This window comes from Coptis chinensis, chromosome 1 (assembly GCF_015680905.1).
Source record: "Coptis chinensis isolate HL-2020 chromosome 1, ASM1568090v1, whole genome shotgun sequence".
NCBI classification, from domain to species: Eukaryota; Viridiplantae; Streptophyta; class Magnoliopsida; order Ranunculales; family Ranunculaceae; genus Coptis; species Coptis chinensis.
The window spans coordinates 44676704-44700037 of record NC_141456.1 but is presented as its reverse complement, the minus strand read 5'-3'; the positions used below and the strand labels follow the sequence as shown (position 1 = coordinate 44700037).

The following is a 23334-nucleotide window of genomic DNA, read 5'->3' as shown; positions in this document are numbered from 1 at the left end:
CTATTTGGCATGATCAACTTGGAGAATCGTGTTGCCCCGAACTTTGGATTTCCTCGTATCTTCTAGTGCCAAATCATGACACTGATGTGACATCATCTGGTCACTGCGGATCTTACATACTCCTGTTGGCGTGGGGAATTTCAACGCCTGGTGGAAGGTGGATACAACAGCCTGATTTGCATGGATCCAATCCCTACCGAAAATTGCATTGTAACAAGAACCACAATCTATCAGAAGGAAATTTATCCCGACAGATTGATGCCCAACCGTGACAGGGAGATGAACATTTCCAATAGCATGGGCTGGTTCGCCGTTGAATCCAATGATTGGGTTACGGTCTTCTATGATTAGGTCCTCTGATAGTTTCATTCTGGAGTAAGCCTTGGTGAATAACACGCTAGCTGAGCTTCCTGTGTCGATAAGAATCTTCTGCACCCTAAAGATTCCTATCCATGCAGTAATGACAACAGCGTCATTGTGAGGGTAATACACCCCTTTTTCGTCATTCTCAGTGAACTTCAACTCGTGACCTTCATAGGTTTCCGTATTGATACCTTGGTCAAAATTGAAACTGTTAACCTGGTAATGATCTTGTATATGACGAAGTTTCAAGCGTGTTTCTATCTTGTGCTGACGACATGAGATGCTATCGACACGCGTGTGGCATATATCGATAATGTTGTGTTCAGCCAAGTTGAGATAGGCTGACCGAGGTTTGTTTTGAACAAACTCAGTAAGCTGTGTCCCTCGTCAATGAGGCGTTGAACTTCTTTCTTCAAAGCTCTGCAGTGATCTGTTTCATGCCCAATATAATCGTGATATTTGCATTTTCGATTTTTATCCCACCTACCTGTAGGATCTTCTGGTAGCGGTCGAGCTGGCAGTAACATTTTTTTAGTTATGATTTTTTCGTACAGGTCTGCAAGGCCAAGAGTTAAAGGGGTGAATACCTTTTCCTCTATATTTGGGGCCTTTGTATTATTATGAGTACTCCTCTTGTTATCTTGACTGGCAATCTTATCCTTTGTGGAGTCCTTGGAAGCTGGATCTGCGCCATCCTTTCTCTGTCGAGACTTTTGATCATCTTCCACTCGAACGTACCCTTCCACTCGGGCGAATAAATCAGAAAGGGTGGTAGGCGGCTTTTGAGTGAGAGAGTTGTAAAGTCCATCTCTGTCGAAATGCAACGCTTGATAGAAGGCTTATATTGCGAAAGCATCACTCACATCCTGAACTTCGGCGTGAAGCTTCCTGAACCATCGTACCAAACTCTTAATTGTTTCGCCTTTCTCCATAGCGAGATTGAACAGTGTGCTCGGACTCTTCTTCGTCTTCATGTTGTACTGAAAACGTTCAACGAACATATCGCTGAGCTTGGTAAATGAATCAATTGAACGTGGAGGCAACTTGTTGAACCAGGATAGTGCGTATCCTTTCAACGTCGCTGGAAAAATACGACACATTAACGACTCATGAAATTCCCATAAGGTCATAGCCGCTTGGTAGCTCATGACGTGCTCGTTCGGACAGCCATCCACGTCATCGTAAGTTGGAAGAGGGGGCTGTTTGAATGCCTCATGATGAGCACAGTCCCGAATGTCATTTACAAAGGGTGAAAATTTCGGACCTCGCACAGCCCTTTCCAAGAGTGGATCGTCTCTGATGGTTTGCCTGGTCACGGCTTGGTTAATCAATTCCTTAACCCTTTGTTCATTCATATTCTCACAGTTGTCCTCATCTTGATTCTCTTCTCTCCAGATCCGTTCATCGCGGGCTAAGATTCGAAGGGGATTCGGTCGTTGCCGATGTTCGATTGGCGCCTTCTGCCTGCCACTCTGTTAGCAGGTAGCGGACTCTCATTCCGATTTGTGTGTTGGGATTCATATCTTGATCCGGACACATCCACGGATGCTAGTGTTTCCGAACTGGAACTTAATGCATTTGCTGGCGTTCCAGATTGTTGTGACTGGTGTGTCTGAGGATTTGTGCCCAAACGATCCCAGACATTGTTTGATCATGAAATGAGTGTGGGACGCATTACGATAGGGTGGACAGTCCGGCTTTGGCTTGGATCTCTAGCTTGACCATTATTGTGAATAAGGTTTTGGCCATTATTAGGATCTTCGCGCTGTCCCGGTTTGGCCCGTTGCCTTTGCCTACGTCGCGCACAAAGGGACTTGACCGATTGGTGCTCAGGGGTCTCTAGGCCGTTTGCCTAGTTGATTTCTCAAATTTTCGTTTTCCCGCAACTACTCTTGTCAAAAGAGAGATTAGAGCTGGATCCGATTGGTATTGCAAGTTCGGATGGAGGCGCTGGTTAGCACGTCGGCCTCCCGGCCCCTTTATGGATGTCGCGGGTAGCATCACGGGTGGGTTCAAGCAGACCATCCCTCGACGTGGATTCTCGCGGCTCGTGCTTCGCGACAAAGATTGCGGAGGGACACGGGATTAGATTCCCGAGTCCCTAATGGCTCCAGAGTGTGTGGAACTACTTCGCATACGATCGTTTCCTCCGCTCGAGAGAAAGATCTATGACGGCTCGACCGCCCCACCTCCTCGCGTGGTGCACGGAATAGTCTCCATGTTTTGCAGAGTTGCTACATGCCGACTGGCAGCTTCTGTATTACTCATCGCAATTTGTTCAGCCATGGTAACAAGGACGTATGAAAAATAAGGCCGATGATATCAAACTCCAACGGAATTCCACGTGGTCGTGGGTTCGCTCCCCACAGACGGCGCCAAAGAATGTCGGGGAAAAACGTTAACCCGACACTCTCGATGTGATGGTGCTTCCGCAGGCTCGAAAGAGATGGGGATTGGGATTTTTGAGGAAGAGAGATCGCACCAACGCGCTCGGTTGCCCTCGCATCTACCCAGTGAGGAATCCGGGATCAAGTCTCTTAAAAACGTAGTTCTGGAGGATGCAGAAGCCTCCGTATATATAGCAATCTCCTGCCTTGGCGGCCAAGAAAGTGATTCTTGGAGATTGCATTCTTTCATGAATCCTATCATGACTCTATCTAAAATAGGATCATTCTCTAAGATTCCATTCTATCCTTGTGCAAGATCTTATCGGATTGCATTAGGATCTTATCGGGTGACTGGATCAGAATGATCCGGACGGATTGGGTCCATGAACTTGGGCCACCCGGATGGGCCCTAAACCCGTTGTGAACTCTAACGGATTAGAGGACCGGATTATCCAAAGTGTTTGCCCCCAAACTGGTCCGCCGCTGGTCTTACACCCGGTTCATAGTCCGAGTATACTTTGGACCGAAAATATGACGTAGGGTACACACATCACCCACTCCCTAAATATTTTCCTATTCACTAAGCTACGTACCAAAAGTTCCAATCTGTATTCAAAACAAGCAACTTATTTAGAATGGGGGAGTTTGCATGAATTGGTCGTTTGAGATGAGAATTTATAATAACAGCTTAAAATTCACATAAAACAACTCAAAGTAAATGATTATGCCACGTATGCAACTCACAAGGTGGCCAATTGGCCATGGTATGTTAGTTGCTAATTCAGTTATGGCTTATGAGGTAATGTTTAGCTCATTTTTGTACCTTGTCGTTTCATAGTATCTGTCGAGTCCAGACCATGTCATTTGCCATCCTTAGAAATTCTATTGACAGTGTAAACTTGAACTGAGGTTGTAGAGGGTTGTCACAATGATTTCAAAAGAGAAGACTGGCTAACAAATACAAACCAAGAAATAAACTTTACGACCAAAAATATTAGACTGACAAACCTGAAAACAGCTAGATACTATATCGCGCGCTGTCCTGGAGGTACTAAAAAAAAACTCAAGGCAATTCAACACGCTCAGATTCAGGTTCTTCTAACAAAGGAAGGCCTAACTTCATTTATTCAATAAACGTTTTTGTCATCCACATGCAAAGCAATTTGGTGTGGATAGAATGATAGATCGTATTGTTTGCTTGGATTAGCTTCAAGCTTAATAAGTGAAGCTTTTAAATGAGTAGAATTCCTAAGAAAGATATTAAAAGTTTGATAATAAACAAATAAATAGGTCGATATTCATCGATAGACAACAGGTGATAAGATATCATTATGTACATATATTCCAATGGCGGAACACACTGATAGTAATGCTTTGAAAATCATAAAATAGAATAGAATAAAGTGAAAAGAAAAGCAATTAATTGTCCATTATAAATTTGAGATTTGATGAAGACTGTAGGTAACAAAGAAGAAACATAGGAGTTGAAGAATAACTGCTTCATTTACATTTTAATAAGAAACATAAATTCATAATTACTTTGTCCATACATAAACATAAGGAAAGGAAAACAAATTATACTAACTATAGCTTCTATAAAATAAGCAATCTGGAAGGAGAAGGAGAGACTTGAGATCCTTAAACTACAACTGACAATCTATAAAGGACCTGCAGACAGATTGGATAAAGGTAGGATTTGAAACCATCTTCTCGAGGTTTAGAAGCTCTCCAAATAAGGTATGACTGATAGCTAATTGCCTTAACTAGTACCAAAAGGAAGCATATACTATCTTAAAATTGATTAGAAGAAAGTGCAGTGTAGTGCATTTTGCATAGTTATTATAGATAAATAACTATCAATTATGTTAAGCAATAGCACTTAGATTGTCATTGGGGGATACAGTAGCGAAAATTACTTGTTGCAATATTCTTGTTGCATTTGCTTCATTGTAAATGGAAAGTGTAGCAAAAGATGCAATTTCAGGGAGAAGTTCAAGTGGTTGTTCGTATAAAACAACCACCATTATAATTTGGTCTATCCCATAGAAGTTGGAGTCTCCATTTCTTCCATTTTTTATTTAAAAAATCACACAAATATTTCGGGGAAAAAAGGCCAGAGTGTTCAAACAATGGTAGCTCAACAATTTTGAATAAATAAATAAAATCAAATTCAAAATCAAAATCAGCAATTTTCTAAAAATCTTTGAGTCCAATAACAAATGAGAATTCTTCACCTACAAAATACCTACTGACTGAAAAAAATATCAATGGATAAAGCATACTAAATTAGAAATTGAAATGTCTCCTTCACCAAGTCCAAATAAAAAACACTAGCATGTAAGCCAGCTAAATCAATGCCTGAGACATAACTTATTGCCATGAAAGGGGTTTTGAAAGCAAATCGCTACGTTGAACAAACACACAAATGGGGAAAAAATAAGAAGATGATTGTATAATAAAAACAAACACAAATACCAATATTGTAAGCATATAATCAAAATTGAGATTTCAAGAGCCGAATACAATATTCAAAGGGGGATTTATAGATGATTCACCGGTGGTGAGTGGTGGGAGATAGAGTTGAAAAAACACTGAAGTTATGTGGAAGGAAAAAAATAAGGGGTTAAATCAAAATCGAAGTAATCCTATGATAAGTATCACCAAGACACTAATGTCTTCTCAATCAAGAAGAATTATCAGCCCAATAGTCATTGTAGTGGTTGTCTGGCTCATGTTGAGAAACAATTCAATACATCGCTTTACTACGAAGTTCTACATTAAATGAGAAGTTCTTTGGGGTAATTTCAGATTTGGAGTAACAACACAGATGCAATTCCAAATTTATCCTTTTGATCCGATTAACAGTTGTGAAGAACTCTAGAACTATTTACCAAAAGTCAAGTCTTTTCTATATAAGACAACACCAAAAGCCGACATTGGTTACGCATAGCTTAGAAAGAAGTGACACAAAGCAATAACCATGGCAATCCTAAGAGTTTAATCCTTGAGTACATTTAAGTTTTATTTTTGTACTTACTCAGGGAATAAATCCTTACAAATAAAAACATGGTATTACACTGTTTGCCATTGTAGGTTCCTATTCCATGGGATAGCCGCCACAAAAATTTATTGAAGCAATAGTAAAGTGGTGCTAACCCACAACAAATAGTAGACAATACCTTTAAAGTTCATATGAACCCAATCAATCTCCATAGTCTCATAATTTATCTCAACCCACCAGCAAGAAAATCCGAGTACAACACTGTCACCAAATAGCTAAACAATGAAAGACAAATCGTTAGCATAAGGTTTATATTTAACACCATATAAAAGACCATGTATTATCTAAACAGCCATAGTGCGCCACATATATACTAAAGCTTAATTAGTTTGATAAAAAAAACAACACGAGCACCTCCGCGACTCCCCCACCAAGAGATGATTGATATTAAAATAAAACTTTAAGGTTTTACGCACTGTCAATAAGTTAACTAATTAGAGGAGTACAGTGTTATCCGACAACTCAATGAGTTGCATACATTTCAACTGAGTACAAACAATGACACTTACGTAGTATTTTGAATTTCAAGACAAAAAGTGTGTCCCTTACTTAAGGTAACTCACAAAGTGGGTTGCCTAAGTTTTCTAGGATGCTTGTCTGTAAAAAGTTTAAGCAAGACTAAGATTTCTAACTTAACTATATATTCAGGAAGAAACTCATTAATTTCTTGCACCCATTAACACAACCCTTATTTTCTAACAAAAATTTTAGTGGTGACTGGGAATTCAGTACTATATACACAACAACAACAAAAAAAAAAGAAAAATATAATAACAACTGAACATTTGAAACATAGCATAATATAAGAACCAAAAAGCCTTATTGTGGGCAAGTTAACTACCAGAATAGTACAATTATGAATTCCCGTTAAACCGACCGAAGGTAGCAATAATTTCAAGCCAACTAAAACAACTTATTAGAAGCTAGGCATAACAATGATGAAATCATTTAAATCTATTAACGAAGGCACTCCAAATACATTTTAGACAGCCAGGATGTACTTCGAAATATACAAATTTTTTGCTTGCAAAAATTATCTAGGACTTTTAGTTCTATATATTAACTATCAAATCTTGAAGAGAACTTATACAAACCCCAAAAGCTTCTCCAATTTGAGCAAGATTTGGTCCACGCCCTTGCTCCGGCCTTGAATTTTTACACATATCTGGTGGTTCAAAATAAGTATACACCTATTAAGTAAAAACAAATGGAAGATAAGCATATCTCAATACCGGAAAAGTCCCTTCGACAAATCCTATCCTATGTAAGATGGTAAAGTTTTCTGGTAGTAGGAGTTATTCACTCCAAGACATTGCACTTCGCACCTATACTACAGTAACATACTAAAACAAAATTTATAATAAAACAAATACCAAAGAATGGAGTGAAAAACGGTATCCTTATGCCACAAAATAGGTTGGTGACTCAAGAAACATATATAACTCTCTTATGTAAGATCTAACACGCAACTCAGTATGTTAAAATATTAAATTAGCTAATAACATACTGAGATTTGTTTAAGATATAAATATACAATGTACCCTTTCAATCATTTTTGCATCTTTGTGAATTATTTCTGCAAAGCAAGAAGCTGATTATAGGCATCAACCTCCCAGAGGCCAAATTTTTAGTGTCCCAAGCATCATAATAAGAATCCTTTTAAAACCATCATTATCCAAATGATTATGAGGGGACGGTTAAGTCTACTGAAATTTCCTATATGACTGAAGGCATTAGCATTCTTACTGAACTATCGTCAAAAGGTAAATAGTTTGCTCATCCTTATAACCTCTTGTTCTCATGAAATTCTCTGTAGTAAACATTCAAATAAGAAATCCTTGATGGTCCAGGTGTTGCTTAAACACGCATATAAACATGTTGACAAAATCTTGTAATGGTACTCACACATGTATATTTTTTTTCCCGATGGAGTTTTTATTTAATGTGATATGCGTACATATCTCAAGGCATGTGATCCATACCAATTTCTATTGCTTTAAGAGCTAAGTAGGTATAAGTACTTACAGTTATAGGGCTTGGATCCAAAATTCTACTTAACAGTTTCATTGCGTTAAAAGAGAGCCAAGAAGGGCAAGTAAACTCAGCCATCGAAATCTGCAGGCAAGAAGAAGCAACTATTAAACAGAAATGGAAATAAAACATGAATATATATGATCTTCTAAAGTCCATAAAGTGCTCACTTTTGTACAGTTTCATAAGATTAGAATCCTCGAAAGGCAAGCAACCTGCAAGTAATACAAATAGGATAACACCACATGACCACAAGCCTGCTGTTGCCCCATCATAGCCTCTATCATTGAGGACCTACCCAATTGAATAGACAAAATATTCCCAGGTTATATTATTTACAACTAAAGAAAATAAAGAGAACTACAATAGAGAAATTTGATATGATATGGGAACCAATAGTACCTCTGGAGCAACATAATTTGATATGATATGGGAACCAATATTTTTTAACACAAAATAAAATTAGGGTGCTGAAAAAAAAACCCAATAGCAGAACATACCGACCAAAAAAGACGATTAGAATCGAATATCTTGCTACAGTTCCGCAAAGAGAAAGAGAGTGGATAAATTGGATATACCCATAAAAAAAGTTTCTTTGATAGAGTGCGTGATGTTTCTTCTTACTCAACTGAAATTGGTTTGTGTATTTTTTTCTTCTTTTCTTGTTGTGTAATTGGAACCAAGAGAGCACCCAAATCTGAATAGAAGCCAATGAGATTGGAGTGAGAAACTTAACTTTTGTTGCAAAACTTTTTGTATTCTTTTTATTGTTTACCAAAAAAGGGGAGACGGAAGGGGAAAGGAGCAGAGTGTATTTATTGGTAATTAAAGTCTAATTTATGAATAATTAATATAGACGTATAATTCATATATTGGTGCATTTGGTTTTTGACTTGAATTTACACAAACACCCTCTTTTTCCTATGTTAAGTTAAGGATATAAACGGTAGTAAAAATTAAAATGACAAAATGGTCCTTTTTAAAGCCATTGAATAATTTATTTGAATATTTTATCAAGGGTATTTAGTAGTAGAAAAAAGCTCCGGTTAATTTATTTATTTGAACAATTTAAAAGCTCAGGTTAATTATGGTGTACTCTACTAATTGAGATGCATGCACTCTTTAGGCAAGGGCGGATGCAGGATTCTTCACCAGGGGGCTACTAATAGCACTAATTTACACTATTTTTTTATTTTCAACTTTTTTGGGGTATAAATTATGAACAATTATCACTATAAAAAAAAATTAGCAAAGTTAAGGTGGGGGACATCCCGGTCAACCAACTCCTAGATCTGCCCCTGTCTTTAGGGATCAAAAGTGTGATTTTCACATCAAAGTTAAAATTACTCCCCCCCCCCCCCCTGGCAGAATGCAGAATACAAAATGATTTTATGTATTTTTATTAGTAGCATTAATAAATTGATTTAGTAGTTTTCTTTATTGAGTTTAATTAGATTCAGAAGTTTAGATTTCTTGGTTATCAAGTTTGGTTTATCTATATAAGGAGGTCAATGTTAGTTGTTTAGTTGTTTTAGGAATCCAATTATTTAATCAAATCAATTATCAAAATTATTCCAAACCTAATATTTTCTTTCTCCAAAATATTCTTCTTCTTCTTCAATCTTAATTCGATATTTGTCTAATTCTTTAATCTGTTTTGTTCTATTCTTCTATCAAAGATTTCCATATCCTTTCTTCGAATCACCTCCCTTGTTCCCCATCAATTGGTATCAAGCGCCCCACTTTTTAGGCGATCCACCACCACCATAAACTGTTTCCGCATCACAAAACTCTAGCATTTCCGCAAACCACATCATCACCACCAATTTTATTTCAACAACCACCACAAAAAAGTTTAGACTTTTGTCATCTTTAAAAATTCCTACAGAACAGTATACTTAGAGTCTCGTGGTGTACTATATGTTATTGGAAAGATCTCGGAGTCTACTTTCTAACAAAAAAAATATGGATAAGAGTTTGGATTTCTAAGTAAAAATATACAAGCATTTTTCTACAGAGTGCCAATTTTAGACGGGAATTCAGTTTGATATGGAGCAACACATTAGTAGAAGATGGCCTTTAATTGAGAAGTCTTATGGTACCGACAACATCTCCATTCACCTCTTTTTAGAGTGATGAAATCCGTGATTGACATCAATGACAACTAGATGTAAGTGCAAATAAATATGGAAGTTGTGATGGCATTGATATTGTTTTTTTTATGGCCAACTTAATTAACATCGACTTTTGGCTCGAATGCGTCAAATAATTGATTCAATTACAGAGTATTAAGGATGAAAATAAGATTTTGTTTACAACTCTTCTTATTCGTGGAGAATCATATGCGATTTAGAATGAATTGCAACAGAGACGGCGACAAAGCGGTGAGCATCCAATTGTTAGTTTTAGTTGCATGACAAAAATACTACGTCTTTTGTATTTACCATATTTTCCTGAGCCACAACCATCTTACAATCAACAATCATATGAAACTCCAAACCCTCCACCAACACCCCTCAACCTCCCCAAACACTACCTCCATTACTTCCTACACATAGCAATAAAGGAATATTATCAACCCCAAAGTCCATATATACCTTTATTACCTACACCTACACGTAAACCCATCATACCACCCATTAAACCATCACTTCACAAAACTATCCAAAATTTTGAAAGTCCATCCCAATTGAAATCGATTGAAGCATAAATACAAAAATCTATTCAGGATGAAGTTTATGTGAATGCTTCTTATTCAGAGGAGGAACATGATGTTAATGATGAATATGAGCATGAAGTATGGTAAGTAATGAAGATGAAAACCTCAATGCAGATGATAGACTTGTTTTTAGGCTACCAAAAGAAGTTATTCTAGATATTAGTTCTCAGTTACAAATTACAAATTATACTACATATTGGGAAAGAAGATCCAGAATTTCAAAAAAAAATTGTTGGTTAAAAAAGGTGAAACATGCAGAATTCTTTAAAGAATAGGAAGACATGTTGTGTTCAATATTCCCAGCTTATGAGGATCTTTTTGCATTGATTTCTTCACCAATGGTTACATGTTATGAAAAGTTGTAGGATCTTGTTAAATATACACAGGTTCAGTTTATGAACTTATATAGATTTTCTAATGAGTTATTTCAATTATTTCAAAAGAAGCGTAAGAAAAATCATATTAAGTCTTGTAAAAAGAAATTTATTTGTGAGCAAATGGTTAGTGTTTGAAGCTTCTTTTAGACATGAGTTTACTTCAAGCAGAAGACCAACTAAATATCATCCAAGAAGTCGAAAGAAACATTGGAAATATCGTAGAGTATGTTATTAAGCAAATAAGATTAGTTTGTTCTTATTATCAACTCGAGGTCGAGTTGTTTGAAAGAAGAGGAAAATGATGTAGGATGAGAAGATCCACTTTTAGGTATTTTTATTTGTAGTATTATTAAGTTGATTTAGTAGTTTCTTTTATTGAGTTCAATTAGATTTAGAAGTCTAGGTTTCTTGGTTATCAAGTTTGGATTATCTATATAAGGAGGTCAATGTTAATTGTTTAAGGAATCCAATTATTCAATCAAATCAATTATCAAATTATCTTTTATAAACATTATTATCCTTCTGTCCATCTTCATCTTCATTTTCATATTTTTCTTCAATCTTATTTCTTTATTTGTTTTATTCTTGAACCTCTTTCGTTCTATTCTTCTATCAATGATTTATTGGGGAAAATGATACCAATCGATCCCCACTAAGATAGCTGAATATGAACACTCTAAACTCCTATTGAAATATCTAAGCTTTCACTACAACCAACAACCACCTTTTATACTGAGGCGATTGTGACTCCTGAGGGTAGTTCTGTCATTCCACCTTTTATTACTTTTTTTTGTTCGAAACATCCTTTAGGAGGGAAACTTACCACTTTTGGCAACTGTTGACTGATGTTCTCCGGCGGGTGACTGTCGTTGACTCCACATCAGTAGCAGCATGGAAGATGGTGGGATCTTAGATCTACCTGAAAATCATAGTTCTCATATGGCTACAACAGATCAAGTGGAAGTCCAACCTTCAAGCCCTTACTCTTTAGGAGTGAGGTCATGGAGCTCTTTGTTTACCTCTAGCAAAAACTCAAGGCTCCAACCAAACCTCCAAAAGGTAATTCCTAACTTTACTAATGGTATAGCAGATGTACCAGTGAGTATTTTGGAGGAGGGTGTTGAACTTTGGAAGGATCATGTTGTGGGTTTTTTCATTGAAAAACGTCTATTTTATCCGTTTGTGAAGGCAACAGTGACTAAACAATGGAAGTTAAAGGGGGGATTCGACATGATAGCAGACAAAGACTTGTTCTACTTTAAATTCTTCAATGATGAAGATAGGAAAACAGTCATAGATCATGGTCCTCTCTTCCTTGCAGGCAGAATATTTGTAGGCAGAGCATGGTCACCAGCCGTTGAAAGATATAGAAGTAAAATAAAGGCCCTTCTTTTATGGATCAAGATTGACTTACCTAAACAGTTGTGGACTAAAAATGGGATTGATTTTGTCTGTAGCCTTCTTGGTGAGCCTATTTGCATGGACGATGCGACGCCTAAGAGAACAAGAATCAACTATGCAAGGGTTTGCATAGTGGTGGATATCAATTTTGGTTTTCCTTCATTTATTCCAGTTAATCTTGGTGAAGGGAATAGGGAAGACATTGGGTTGGACTGTGATTGGATCCCAGATCAGTGTGGAGCTTGCAACGTATTTGGGCATTCTGACGAAAATTGCCCATTGAATAAGAACAAGGACAAGCCTGTGACAGAGAAAGCTACAACTACTCAGGTAGTAAAGCAAGGTAGAGTACAAAAGGTTCAGCAATGCAAACCCCAGCAGAGATGGACTCCAAAGAAGAATATTGTTCAAAGGCAAACGAGTTGTCACAGAGATGACCAGGGCCAACCTATTCATGAGCATGAAGGACAACATGAAGACACTCCGCTTATTATATATGATGACACTGAACAATCTGAAGGCAACATTTGAGATGCTCAAGGTGTACAGAACCCAACACTTTCAGTAGGTTCGGAGGATCTGAATTTATCTAAAGAACATAACAGCATACATGATCTTTCTCAGATTATAATACACGAAGAAGTACAAGAAGCTAACTGATTTGGTGTCTTAGTACACTACAAAATAATTGACATATACCGACGGACAAAAACCGTCCTGGTAAAGCTACGCCGACGGATTAAAACCGTCCCTAGGCCGTCCTAATTTGCTCTGTCGCCATTGCTTTAGTTATGGACAAAAACCGTCGGAAATGACCGTCGGCATAGCGACGGTTATGTGTGGGATTTTATCCGTCGGTATAGAATATCTATGCCGACGTTTATGTGTGAGATTTTATCCGTCGGTATAGAATATCTATGCCGACGGTTATGTGTGGGATTTTATCTGTCGGTATAGGTCACCTTTGGCGACGGATGGGTGTGTGATGGAATCTGTCGATATAGGCCACCTTTGGCGACGGATTGGTGTGTGATGGTATCTGTCGTTGTATGCGAAACAATATGAATCACAGTTGATGTCAGCTAGGGATTATGTCCGTCGGAAGGCTCATAAACAGGCCTCTAACCTCTTCCATGTGCCTCGACATTTTAGCATCCATATTCGCCTCTATAGTTTCGATCCTCCTCTCAAGGAGAGTATTTGCCTCCATCAAGCCATCATTCTTTTTCATCAAAGAGTCTCCCTTTCGCAGTACAGTTTTACAAACCCCTGTACCTAGACCTCGGAAACGACCTCTTTTATCTGGCCCAACCACCTGTTTTCATTGAGCAATTCATAACAAGTACCAAAACTAAAATAAATACCTATCATGATATTGAAACAACTATACCGTAGCAATTGCGTCTCCAGACAAATCATATTGCGACTCTGGATGCTCAGAGATGTGATTCTTAATCGAATTCTGTTAAAATTACAAAAATAAGATGAAAGTCATTCATTTTAAACTAAAGATGTATATATAAGCTAAATACATACTAAAACACTAACCAATACTTCCTGGCTTTGTGGAACAGTTTCCTTTGGTTTATGAATAAGCATATAGGAGTCTGCCCTTGTAATCTCCGATTCAGGAATACCTTTCTCCAAAGCTAGCTCATTCCGAGCTATAGCAACTGAAGTTCTGCCAAGAGATGAAGGCATGATCTGTTGCTCGCGATTCAGTTTGTTCCTTGCACTCATGGCCTACATATTTAAAGCAATGTCAAATCAAACTAACATGAAGCACTACCTATTAAAACATTGACACATACCTTAAACTTATCTGTATTGCAATAATCAACAAATTTGTGCCAATCCTCCAAGGGAATGTTACGCGGCGCAACTTCTTTCACTAAGGAAGGATCTTCATCTTCGACAAAAGTTTCATACAACGTGTGCTTGTAGTTCTTCCATGCTTCATTCAGTTTCTGCCTTGTGTAGTCAGTGTCTATCGTCTTCTCATATTCAAACACAAATTGGCGTCCCAAAGTCTTAACAACTTTGTCTTTGAGATCCTTACCAATATGTCGCCAATCCTCATAGCATACTGGAAAGTCTCGACGAGCAATGTATCCCAATCTTGTACCAAATTCACTAACAACGTCTATGGGTGTGACTGGTTGGCCTTTTCGGTTAGTCTCGCATTACAAGTTTGGACGTGGTTGACCCTCAATTTCTTCGATGCCAATTGAAGGGCCTTTTTTTAGAAGATGCAGCTACGGATGAACTTCGGAATGTTTGTGGCATCATCACTGTACAAACAAAAACAACATTTTAAGCTTGTACCATACATAATTATTAAAAGAAATCTTAAATGTTAAACTGAAATTAATTACCCATGTCTTCATTGGAAATGATCATCATCCAGTGAGTTTGAACCACCAAAGTGAGTAGTGAGTGTCCATGTTCACTAAATAAAATGTGGAATTTCATGAAGCAAAAAGCAAAAGAAAATAAAGAAAAACAAACATTTCAAAGAGAGCATACAGTCAAATTATAAGATTATAATAACATAACATAGGGAAAAAGAAGTTATTAATCCTATACTTGTGCTGATTTTCTGCTCCCATGATGACACTTCACAATCAATTATAATAGTTTAATGACATAAGGACATAACCAATGACATAAGGACATAACCAAATAGTTTAATTTTATATAATGCAATAACCAACAAAGAAATGGTCTAAGGTCTATTAGATCTTTGTCTCTTTTTATTTCTCCTATTCTCAACAACCACAAACACATCTTCTGGGTCATTAGGTACTAGATCATCCTCCACGGCTTCCACATTGGAAGGCCCTCCTATATCAATATTAATATTTATCGTTCTATCATTTGATAGCAGACACACTTCATCATGATCAGAATACAACTTTTTTGGAACCTCTATGACTACATGCCAATCAGGATCCATTGGATCCCTCGAATAAAAAACCTGTGCAGCACGCTCCGCGAAAATAAACGGTTCATCAGCCATGTGGTCTGAACTCATTAGGTTAGACAAGTTCACCAATTTGAGGTTTGCTTCTACATCTATTTTCACACCAGTTTGGGAGCATTTTACCCAATCACACTTGAACAAAACAGGCTTGTATCCCTCTCGATACTGTAGCTGGACAATTTTCCGAAGAACACTATAGTATTCGACATAGTCTTCAACTGGATATTTGTCCTTAGCACTAGACCGAAAAGTAGTCATGCATCTTGTGCTAACACCGCTGTTTTGGTTCCTTCGTGCTAGTTCATGATCCTTGGTGACAAAGAGAAAACCATTTACACAATACTTTGTGTATGTTGTTGCCAAACCTGTAGGTCCTCTCACAACATCTTTGAACTGGACATCATTTGACTCTATGTACTCAACCTGTGTTTTCAACCATGATGTGAAATTATCACACAAAGGTATCCTTAAATGGCCTGCCCTTTTCCTCCCGGTTCTTCTCCGGTCCTCAAGAAATTTGGTGTACTTCCTATACATTATTTAACATGTTAGAAGAAATTGCATTTGATTAAACTAGTATGCAATTCCAAACAATAATGTCAAGGTATACTTACTCCTGCCAATAATCATATTTAGCATGGCTTTTTAATACCCAATTCCGTGCCTGTTCATACTCAACACCTTCTAACCCATAGCCATGACCCACACCAATTGGCCCAACCTCCTTGATAGTATGATCATAAATCTTATCAAACAAATCAGGTACAAGTGGAGCTTCATTTTCAGCCATCCTATCAAGTTTCTCTAGAATACCACCCCCTCCTTTATAGCCTGCACAATGAATAAGGGTCTCTTCTTTCAAGTAGCGCTACGCAATACAGCCCTCGGGACGTGCTTTGTTTGAGACGGATCCCTTATAAGTCTTCATCATCCTTTAAACGACAAGGAATACATTATAGGAATCACATTAATAGGAAACAGAATTTTCAAGACAACAATTACAAAACTAATACCTTTCGAATGTATACATCCATCTCGCCCAAACAGGACCACATTCACGAGCCTCCTGAGCAAGGTGAATGGGCAAATGTATCATGATAACAAAAAGTGATGGAGGGCAATGTCTCTCGAGTGCACACAATGTCTTAATCATATTTCTTTCATTGTTTCGACATCTATTGTTCTAGCACATAAAGCACCAAAAAAAGTACAAATGCTTTTGATGATGGATCGAGCTTCCTTTCTGCTGCCATCTCTATAGGCATGTTGAATCGCTACCGGGAGCAAGTGCTGCATCAAGATGTGATAGTCATGTGACTTCAATCCCTTTAAATCTACTGAATCAGCCTTGACAATATTAGACCAATTACTACTAAAACCAACGGGCACACTCAGATTAAGAATGTATCAAGAAAAAGCATTTCTTCTCCACTTTGTTAAGCCAAAAATTCCCGGCTTGAAACAGTTTTACCATTCACCGGGATAACCAATACCTCCTTTTAATTTTCAAAAGCTTCAAGTCTTTGCGTGCCTTGTCATTATCCTTGGTCTTCTCTTTTCGAATTAAGCATCATTGCAATCAAGATTTCACAAAAATTCTTCTCGATATGCATGACATCAAAGTTATGAGGGACTGGAATGTACTTCTAATAATCCAACCCAAAGAATCCTCGACCTATTGGTAAAACACGATTCACCTTCATTTTCTCGGTTATCATCGCTTTTCGGTAACATTGTGTTTTTCGTTTGCCTTTTCCCAACTTTTGCTTTTAAGTTCATTGTCATAGTATCAACCTCGATCCCAGTTAGCTTCTTTGGTGGCTCCTCTAGCTCTTGAGTTTTATCATAGGTACTTTCTCTTGTATCATTTCGGCTTCATCTAACAAAGGCAACCAACGTCTGCTTCTCATGTACACATGCTTACCTCCATTGCGAAGCCAAAAAGAAGCAGTCTTTGGACCACAAGCTGGACAACCAAGTTTTCCTTTAGTCTTACAACCGGAGATATTTCCATAAGCTGGAAGGTCATGTATTGTCCACATCAAAACAGCCCGCATTTTAAATACGTCTCCTTTTGATGCATCTTTTACCATTACCCCTTCATGCCACAAGTCATTCAACTCTTTGACCAATGGTTGCAAAAACACATGAATATCTTTACCTGGCTGTTTTGGACCTTCGATGAGTGTTGTGAGCATAGTGAATTGGGGTTTCATGCACAACCAAGGTGGAAGGTTGTAAGTCACACACATCACAGGCCACGAACTATGCAATGAGCTTAATGACCCAAAAGGATTGAAGCCATCAGTTGCTAGCCCCAAACGGACATTTCGAGGCTCGGCAGCAAAATCTGGGTATTGTGTATTAATTAGCTTCCACACCCCAGAGTCAACTGGATGCCCCAAAGTACCTGGAGGGGACTTTCCAGTTGAATGCCAACGCATAGCCTTTGCTACCCAATCCACTTTATATAATCTCTTTAACCTATCTGCTAGTGGAAAATATCTTAAAATCTTCGCAGCACCAGACCTGACCCCTTTCTTTCTTTCCTCAATGCTTAAAGTTTTAAACCTCGAGACCCCACAAATATGACAAGAAACCTTAGATTTGTAGTCTCCCCAGTATAACATACAATCATTTCTGCACGCATCAATTTTATCATACTTCAATCCTAAATCTTTGATTATCTTATCCGCATGATACATATTTTTTGGTGTGTTATTCCCACTTGGAAGCACCAACTGAAATAGTTGAAGCAATGCAGTAAAACTTTGGTCAGTCCACCCATGTGTGATCTTCAAATTAAATAATTTCACTACAAATCTAAGAACGGTGAAGTCCTTATTTCCAGCATACAATTCACTCATCGCCTTACGCAAATTAGAACTAAACTTAACATCTTCAAATAAGTCATTTTCAAATAAGTCATTTTGTTCATTATGTTCTCCCATTAGCATATCCAAATTATCACCACCAAGTTCCCCCACCACAGTGTTAAGGGCATTAGCCATGTCCGTTTCATTATATGCAATATCACGAAAACCTAATCCTTGTTCAACATACTGATTTTGTGCTACTTCACCATGCACGAACCACACATTATATGTTTTGTCAAAGCCATGCCTAAAACAATCTACTTTGACGTCATCATGGGTTTTGGCCGGGCCTTGGTTTAGGCATTTGCCACATGGACAGGGTATGACCTTTTTATTACGATGGTGTATCTTCGTGAACTCCACAAATTTCTCTAAACCAAATATAAAAACGCTTATCCGGATATTTTAAGGAAATCCAACTCTTATCTATCGATGAAGCGAAAGCATCCATACCACTATATATAACAAAGAAAAGCTAGTATGTAAGAAGCATCAACCAAATCAAATAATTAGGCACAAAGAAATCAGATGAACTAGTTTATATAGGCGAAAATCACGAGACTAGCATACTTTCTCATTCACAGACATTGATCACTCCATTAAATATCATTCTAGTTGCACTACACATATATCAAACCATACCACACTCAGACAAGTATATAAAGATTGCTCATTTATAATATCGACAAAAGCAATACACAGAACATTACACATACAAATACCCTTGGCTAAAAAATTCATGAATTCAAATATAAACTCCATCACCCAATTTCTACATTAAATGCAAATAAATATAAAAAAAATATACCTATACTCCCAAGTTTGGAACCCAGATTTATACAACACATAATGAAGAGGTTCCCAATAATTGAAAACTTCATCACAATCACTTATAATATTAGAAGTAGCACTCCAGTATCTCAACACACCCAAACAAGCAAACACATCAAAACAGCTCAATTTCTTTTTATTCCCATTTTCTTCTTCTGAGTTTTCAAGTTTATCTAGTTTCATAGTAGTGGTTTTAAGTAATGAATAATAATCGGCAGTGGATAGATAATAATCGGCAAGAGAGGGAGCTTTTTTTTTGGGCTTTTAGTTTTTTAAGAGAGCTTAATGAGGGGAGAGATTTACTTAGAGATAAAACTCATTAAAGAGGAAGACGTCTAGTGTCCTAGCAATTAAATTCGGTATAAAACGGTAATAAAATCAATGGAAATAAACCACTAAAATCAAGCACCCAAATTATACTGAAGAGGGTAATACTAAGTCCGTGCGTGTAAAGTCATCGGGTGATAAAAGTAAGAATTCGGAAGAGAGAGGAACAGAACAGAACAGAACAGGGATGCATAAGGACATCCGAAGAATCAAGTTATGGATTTGAATCTAGTGGTCCTAGAGTCTCACAAGACCTGAAGGATGCATTGGCCTCGCTTCAACAGACATTTGTTGTGTCGGATGCAACTGCACTGCATCGTCCTATAATGTTCGCTAGCTCGCTTCTTCAAGATGATGAGGTATTCTTCAACGGAGGTCATTGGAAGGAACTAGTATGCATTATTATTACTTACTACAACTCTTGCAAATAAGACATAATTTCAGGTGTTTAAGTATTGGCTATAATAAAATCAGATCCATGTTGCAGCCGCTTTCTACAAGGAGCCGAGAGATGATCAAAATAAAGTTGCAAAGATAACGAGAAGTCAGAATTAAAACATGCCAAGGAAAAACAAATAATCGATTTTATTATACTAAACCAAATTAAGAAGTGAGAAGGTTACCACAATTGCAGAGAGAGAAAGGAAAGTTTGTGTTTGAGATTGAATAATCACTCGAACCTAGACGAGAAAATCAAGTTGCAAAACCAAACTATTTAAAGTTTATTCATTTTAAATAATTGAATAATCAAGTTTGAGATTGAAAAGTACCGCCTTCAAACTCACAAATGAATCGCGGAATCGCCGCCTTAAAAAATTAAGGCAAAACTTTCTTTTCTTGAAACAATAGAGCCAATCGAGAAGAAATTTTTGGGGAGATTTTCAGCTTCTAAATGTAAGCCGACGGTTTCTTGAATTTTTTTATTGTCTAAAGAACAATAGAGCCACCGAGAAGAAATTTGGGATTTTAGGGTTCAATTTGCTGTGGATTAGATCCCTAAGAAAACCGTCACCGGGTTGGAATAGATGAAAAGTTGGCTGTGACGGGCCTGGGCTTTTTTGCCGACGGATATTGTACATCAGCAATAGAATTATGGACTGGATCCGTAGGCATATCTATTTTGGATCCGTCGGGAAATGTCAATTTTTTAGTAGTGGTAGATCATACTGATGATGCAGAGCACGCCGAGGAACTGAACAATATGGATGTAGTCCCTTTTTCTGCTAATCACCAAACTTAAAACTTTCGAAGAACCTTTTGAAGAAGTTAGAATAGAATTTGACAACAATGAAATGGTTGCCTATACTACAGATGGTGATGAAGATTTTATTGAAGGTAGTGAGGGAAAGACATTATGTAGAGAAAAGGAGCCAATATCATGAAGATAGCAACACAGCAAGTGAAAAAGAGATTGAAAATGAATATTTTTCATATCACAATGATCCTTCTGATGAAAAGCATGTTGTTGCTGGAATGTTGAACTCTCCTCCTCAACTTGGGATAATCGTAAAGACTAAGAAATTGTCCGAGCTTCCTATTTCCTCTACTCCACTAGAAAGTCGGCAAACAAGAAAAAAGAAGAATACTTAGGGATGTCAATCTCGCCCGAAACTCGAAACCCGCCCAAAACCTAAACAAAATACCCACACTGAACCCTGCCCGAACCCGAACCCAAATCGAAATATATAGGGTATGGTTTGGTCAAAGTCTCTAAACCCGGACCGACTCGAGCCCGACCTAATAATTTAGCCCTAAAAGGGCTAAAAAATCTGAAATTGAACCCGGACAGAAATCGAACCCCAAATCCAGTTTCAATTGCATACTACTAATCTCATATAAAAGAATGAGTTAGATAAATATTTGGATTATGATCTCATTCATATTTACAATGATGAGTTATTTAATATATTGGATTATGAAAAAATTATATCAGAATTTCCAATTTTTTCAGTAATTGCACATGATCATGTGTCTATAGTTCATTCCGAGTCCATCTTTTTTTAAATCATATCAAATAATTATGTCCGAGTATAGGTGATAATTACTTCCAAGTTCATTAGAAGTTTTATTTTGTTTGAAAGATTGGTGGATAGCTGAAGAAGGAATAAAATGTAAATATATATTTCAAATAAAGTTTCGTATTGTCTTCTTTCTTCATTTATACTGGGTTTTATCCTATCTGAAATCCTAACCCGAACCCGATGGGTACCCGAAATATAGGGTTAGGGTAGGGTTTGGTCACACTTCTTAACAAAATACCCGACCTGCTAAAAATCGGTTCGGGTTTAGGTAACCCGATACCCGTTCAAAACCCAAAAAGTCAGGTTCAGGCCGGGTCGGGTACCCGTTTGGACATCCCTAGAATACTAGAGGAAGGCCCAAGGGGGGAGGTAAGAAATCCACATCATAATTTTCCCAATGATGAATAATATCGCTATGTGGAATGTTAGAGGGATTAACTCATTACAGAAAGCCAAAGAAGTTAATAAAATTAGACTAGAACAACACTTAAGTTTTTCCGGATTGATTGAAACTAAGGTAAAAAAGGATCATTTTGATTTCATTAGAAACTTATGCTGCCCAGGATGGTATTCTTTTGATAATTATGATAGTGATCCTCATGGAAGGGTGTGGATTTGTTGGGGTCCCAGTTACCTTAAGGTGAACAAAATAGCAGAGAGTAAACAACATATTCATGTTTTAGTTAAGGTATTGTCCTCCTTAACAATGAATGAACTCTCAGTTATCTATGCTAGTAATGAGCTTCAACATAGAAAGATTCTTTGGAACATTTTGAGAAGCATGCAGCCTGTTATATCCTTGCCATGGTGTCTCATGGGTGATTTCAATAATGTGATATACTCAAATGAACGATTTGGTTGTGAACCCATTCATCCAAATGAGATTGTAGACTTCATGAACTGTATAGTCAGCACAGGTTTATTTGATCTGAAGTTCTCTGGGCTCTTTTACACTTGGTCAAACAATGTTATAGGTCTAAATAGAAAGATGTCCAAGATTGACAGGGTGCTAGTAAATGCTACATGGATCTCCAAATTCAATTCTGAAGCTATCTTTGCTCCACTTGGCATTTCTGATCACTCTATTATGCTAGTACAATGGTACAATTCTAAGAAGGTCCATTTCCCTTTTAGATTTTGTAATATATGGTTCATGCATACTAACTTTCAGGATGTCCTTAAAACTGTGTGGGATAAACAATATTATAGTACTCCAGTTTTCATTCTCTATTCTAAGCTCTCAGAATTGAAGAAAGTTTTAAAGATATGGTCTAAAAGCAAGTTCTCTAGATTTCATGAAAGAATATTTGAAGCAAGAAAGGACATGTTTGATCTTCAGCAATAGATACAACTTGACTCTCCTAACACTGTTCTTGTTGAGAAAGAGAGAGAGGCTCATAGAGTTTATGTTGAATTGTCAAAGATGGAGCAGGTAGATATGCAACAAAAAATTGATTGTGATTGGATGGTGTTTGGAGATCGATGTAATGCCTACTTCTTTAATGCAATAAAAGAAAGGAAGGGAAAAAACTGTATTTGGTCTGTGGAGAATTCTCAAGGGATAAGATTCAATGATTTTAAGCAGGTTGCAGATGAGTTCCTTAACTTCTACACAGAGCTTTTGGGTCACCAAGATGATTCTGATGTAAATGCTCCTTTCTTTCAAGACTTGGTAGTAAATGGCATTTTACAACAACATCAACATGTAGCCCTTGAATTAGAGGTCTCAGAATCTGAAATCATTGAAGCTCTCTTTGATATTGAGGATAATAGTGCACCTGGACCAGATGGATATAATGCATTCTTTTTCCAAAAAATGCTGGAATCTTGTGGGAGAAGACTTCATCAAGGCAATCAAGTACATGTTCTCTCATTCTATTATTCCCAAATACATTAATTCTACCTTCATCGAAAGTAGGGGATTATATGCCTATTTCTTGTACTAATGTCATTTATA

General features: G+C 37.3%; 3 protein-coding genes across 8 annotated transcripts; 1 reads left to right on the top strand and 2 right to left on the bottom strand.

Annotated features, from left to right (window-relative positions):
- Window positions 1-1718, bottom strand: LOC147524227 (uncharacterized). Its single transcript, XM_086573964.1, has 3 exons — window positions 1227-1718; window positions 951-1142; window positions 1-579 (listed from the first exon to the last, which is right to left on the bottom strand). The coding sequence occupies exons 1-3, from the start codon at window positions 1716-1718 to the stop codon at window positions 1-3; spliced, it is 1263 nt and encodes a 420-aa protein (XP_086430090.1).
- A 2487-nt stretch (window positions 1719-4205) lies between these two features.
- On the bottom strand, window positions 4206-8633 carry LOC147524226 (CBL-interacting protein kinase 31-like). Of its 6 annotated transcripts, XM_086563127.1 has the most exons (6): window positions 8343-8633; window positions 8058-8136; window positions 7837-7926; window positions 6906-7001; window positions 5930-6026; window positions 4206-4418 (listed from the first exon to the last, which is right to left on the bottom strand). In XM_086563127.1, exons 2-6 carry the CDS (start codon window positions 8127-8129, stop codon window positions 4408-4410), a joined length of 366 nt encoding a protein of 121 aa, XP_086419253.1. In that variant the 5' UTR covers window positions 8130-8136; window positions 8343-8633; the 3' UTR covers window positions 4206-4407. The 6 variants fall into 6 exon arrangements, 3 of the variants coding, with proteins under 3 accessions (XP_086419253.1, XP_086419246.1, XP_086419249.1); XR_015196908.1 differs by having other exon boundaries at window positions 4206-6026; window positions 8013-8136; XR_015196907.1 differs by having other exon boundaries at window positions 4206-6026; window positions 6906-6976; window positions 8013-8136.
- A 13450-nt stretch (window positions 8634-22083) lies between these two features.
- On the top strand, window positions 22084-22722 carry LOC147524225 (uncharacterized). The gene has a single exon (XM_086573960.1). It carries the CDS (start codon window positions 22084-22086, stop codon window positions 22720-22722), a length of 639 nt encoding a protein of 212 aa, XP_086430086.1.
- The last annotated feature ends 612 nt before the right edge of the window (window positions 22723-23334 follow it).